At 44.6% G+C, this 3,295-nt stretch overlaps 1 protein-coding gene across 1 annotated transcript; it reads right to left on the reverse strand.

The window, feature by feature from the left end:
- On the reverse strand, positions 1 to 3,036 carry LOC118564075. Its single transcript, XM_036140754.1, has 6 exons — positions 2,950 to 3,036; positions 2,041 to 2,079; positions 1,659 to 1,940; positions 1,264 to 1,293; positions 1,014 to 1,095; positions 1 to 886 (listed from the first exon to the last, which is right to left on the reverse strand). The coding sequence occupies exons 1-6, from the start codon at positions 2,969 to 2,971 to the stop codon at positions 724 to 726; spliced, it is 618 nt and encodes a 205-aa protein (XP_035996647.1). The 5' UTR covers positions 2,972 to 3,036; the 3' UTR covers positions 1 to 723.
- Positions 3,037 to 3,295: the final 259 nt, after the last annotated feature.

Genomic DNA, 3,295 nt, shown 5'->3' on the forward strand with positions numbered 1-3,295 from the left:
AGATGGACCCTTGGGGAACCTCGCATGTGATTTTTGTGGTCTGTGATGTAAAGTTACCCTCTGACACAGGGAAGTCTCTGTCCTTTAAGTAGAATTTAAACCAGTTAAGTGCTGCACCAGAAAGGTCGACCCAGTTTTCCAGGCGCTTTAACAGAACAGAGTAATCAACTGTGTCGAAAATGCTGCACTCAGGTCCAGTAGCACCAGCAATGTGTCATTGAACACCTTGACAACTCAGGAAAAAATACACTTTCCTGAGAAAGCAGCTTGGCCAAATTAAAAGACTAATTCGATCCTAAATCTGGTAGAGGTTTGAATAGTTTGGTATTAATCTTTTTAACTCCTAAGACCCCACAAGTCAGGAAATTTCACAATGTGACAACCCAGCCTGATGCTAAATCCAAAATCTGAACCCTATAAATCAAGTCAAGTCTTGTTACTCCTGCTTGGAGCATCTATGGGGTGTGGTTTATGCCTGGAGACCTCCCCTCCCTGTTTTAACTGTCAGATGCTTCAGTAGCTGCTCCACTTGAGAGAAAACCACTTGTGTTTTCTGGTGCTTGCTGTGGATGTCCCAGTTACAAGCCGGATAATGGGCATGCCTATCTCTGGTCTTTACATGTAGACTAGAACAGAGCATTTCTTCTGTGCAATTCACTTTTTCATCAGAGGGTGGATACTGTGGCTGGTTGTACTTGTTGTTCATAACCTCTAGGTGACCCTCTATGTGCCAGGATACAACTGCTTATCCAACAGATTAGACATCTCCATCCAGGACAGGTCCCACTGCACCTCCGTCACATCCTGTTTGGTCGCAGGAAGTGGTCCGGCTGGGACGTTCTCTTTAGATAGCGGCCGGCAGCTTTGAGTGCAAAACATCCGGTATCTTTAAGCAAACAGAATAACCAGTAAGGGGATCTATCAGTTGAATAGCTTTGCAATTCAGTGTGTCAAATAACATGCACAGAACAGGCTGTTGGGGGTGAGGAAGGCTGACCACGACTATACTGTACCTGTAGCGATGAATGAGCCAAATTAGGGGAACCAGGAACAGAAACACAACACAGCACGATGCAACAATCCATTTCCATGCATCTGTTAAAAGACAAGGAATTTTTGCTTTTGTTTGATGAAAAGGGTCAGCATAATCGTTGTGTTGCATGTTGACACTATCAACACATGGTCTAACATAAATGAAACTTTATTTGAATAACTAACTGCACTCTTTTGTTGTCGTCCAGAGTCTAATGCAAAGGGACTCACCGCTTACTTTAATGTTGACTGAACTCCACTCTGAGGATGGAGAAGAAAAAAGGAAAAAAAAAATCTCAACTGACTGTTTAGACTTTGGTTTATGATTTTTTTCAGATACTTATTGGATAATCCTAAACCCATTTTTTTTGTCTGCAGTTTGACACAGCCTTTCAGGGTTATCTGTAGAGAGGCAGATTCCTGTAAATATGCTTGTACATACAGACGCCTAATACGTGAATATTTTTTTTTTTGGGAGGGGGGGGGTTACATTTATACACAGGGGCATCTTAAGAAATGATTGTGTCTTGGAAGAGTCATTCATTTTTAAAAGTGAAGCTCATATGGAGTATTAGACACATAGAAGGAAATGATTTTAGCTAGGCTTACTAGCTGCTGGTGCTCACCTGACACATTGAGCGTGATACACCCCACCATGGGGGTGTCGCTCCCGTTATGCTGAGCTTTGCAGCAATACCTGTCTGCGTCCTCCATCGTTACCGCAGTGATGGTGTAATTGCCATCAGAGACCACGTGCCTGGGGTTTGAGACCGAAGCATGGTGTGGTTTGCTGCTATTCCACTGGTAGGACCAACCGTGGGTGAAGTTCGTCTTTACTCTGCACTGCAGCAGGACACTTTCGTTGAGGTAGATTTCTGAGCCTTCAGGCCACAGGGACACAATGGTCTCTGGAGGAGCAGAAAAACATCGCTATGGTCTCTTTCTTGCTTTGGCAAACATGCTGTATGAACGATGTGTAGGTGCGACCTATCTCTCTGAATCTCGTACCTTCAAGCGATGCAACATGGAGAATGAACACAGACACACCTGAAACATACACAAAAGCTGTTATACACCAACACACACACACACACACATCTCTTCATAACCTACAACAGGTTTTCCCACAAATAGATGGCAAGATCACAGTCAGCAGCTCAGACTGTGCAGGGTACATGGCTGATTTTGAGATACGCAGTCAAGCAACGTTTAAAAGTTCTTAATTGAAGGCAAGAGAAATAGATCTAAGAGTAAGATGCTTTCATTTGTGAGGCATGACAATCCCTCGCTCTGCCAAGACAGCACTTTGAAGACCATGGAGGCTGCATTTTCACCTTCCTCTCAGAGACACAGCAATGCTGCACAGCATGTCAGCGAGCCCAACTTCCCATTCCTTAATGAGGCCGTTTAGACCGTTATCCTCCCCGTGGGAGCACGAGGAATGTACAAATATTTGCTGTATTTTCCTGCTATAGACGGCCACTCTGCACGGTAGCGTAGCACAGCGCTGGGATGATCACAAAGTTTTGACACATGGCTACAGTAGCTACGCTTCTGTCAGGGATGGAACCGCCGACGCAACAGCTTGGCAGCCGTGTCCAAACCATTTCCATTAGCTCCGTTCGGGATTCTGGCTGGTGCACATCATTTTAATTTAGCACTGCCTGAAAGACCAAGCCGCAGGGTTATAGCCTGGTTAAATTTATAACACTGGAAAGCGTGATATCTGCAGCTCAGCTCTGGGCTGCGTCAGTCCTGCTGCTGACAGCATGTCTCCTTAAGTACTCTGAAACAATGTGCCCTCCGGATTTTTTCAGGATTAAAAGCATAAAGCGAATATTGGTGAAGCTGTAAAGCGGAGGCTTTTTTTTTTTAAGGTTTACAGTGATAAGTAAGGTGTAATTTTGTGATACTCACCCAGCAGTAGCATATCCACCATGATGCTTTTTTCTGCCAAGATTTAGGTCTCCAACATTTGATGTGCACCTTGTTTCCTTTTTCAACAAACCTAAACATAAGAAGTATAAACTAAATAAACAGTATTTTTTAACCGTTTAGAGTAGTTATGCTTGTTTTTTAAACCAGCCTGATTTGTGCGTCTGTGAAGCAGACACAGCGACGGTGTCTGTGTGGAGGAGGGACTGTCACAGCAAACCGCAGATAGAGATGGTCATCTTGGTGGAGACATTTCCTTCCTCTGTCAACTGGGTAAAAGCGCAGCCATGTGACAGGGGAGCGGAGCGCGGACAGAGGGGCAGAGAGC

Source organism: Fundulus heteroclitus, chromosome 9, assembly GCF_011125445.2.
Source record: "Fundulus heteroclitus isolate FHET01 chromosome 9, MU-UCD_Fhet_4.1, whole genome shotgun sequence".
Lineage (NCBI taxonomy): Eukaryota > Metazoa > Chordata > Actinopteri > Cyprinodontiformes > Fundulidae > Fundulus > Fundulus heteroclitus.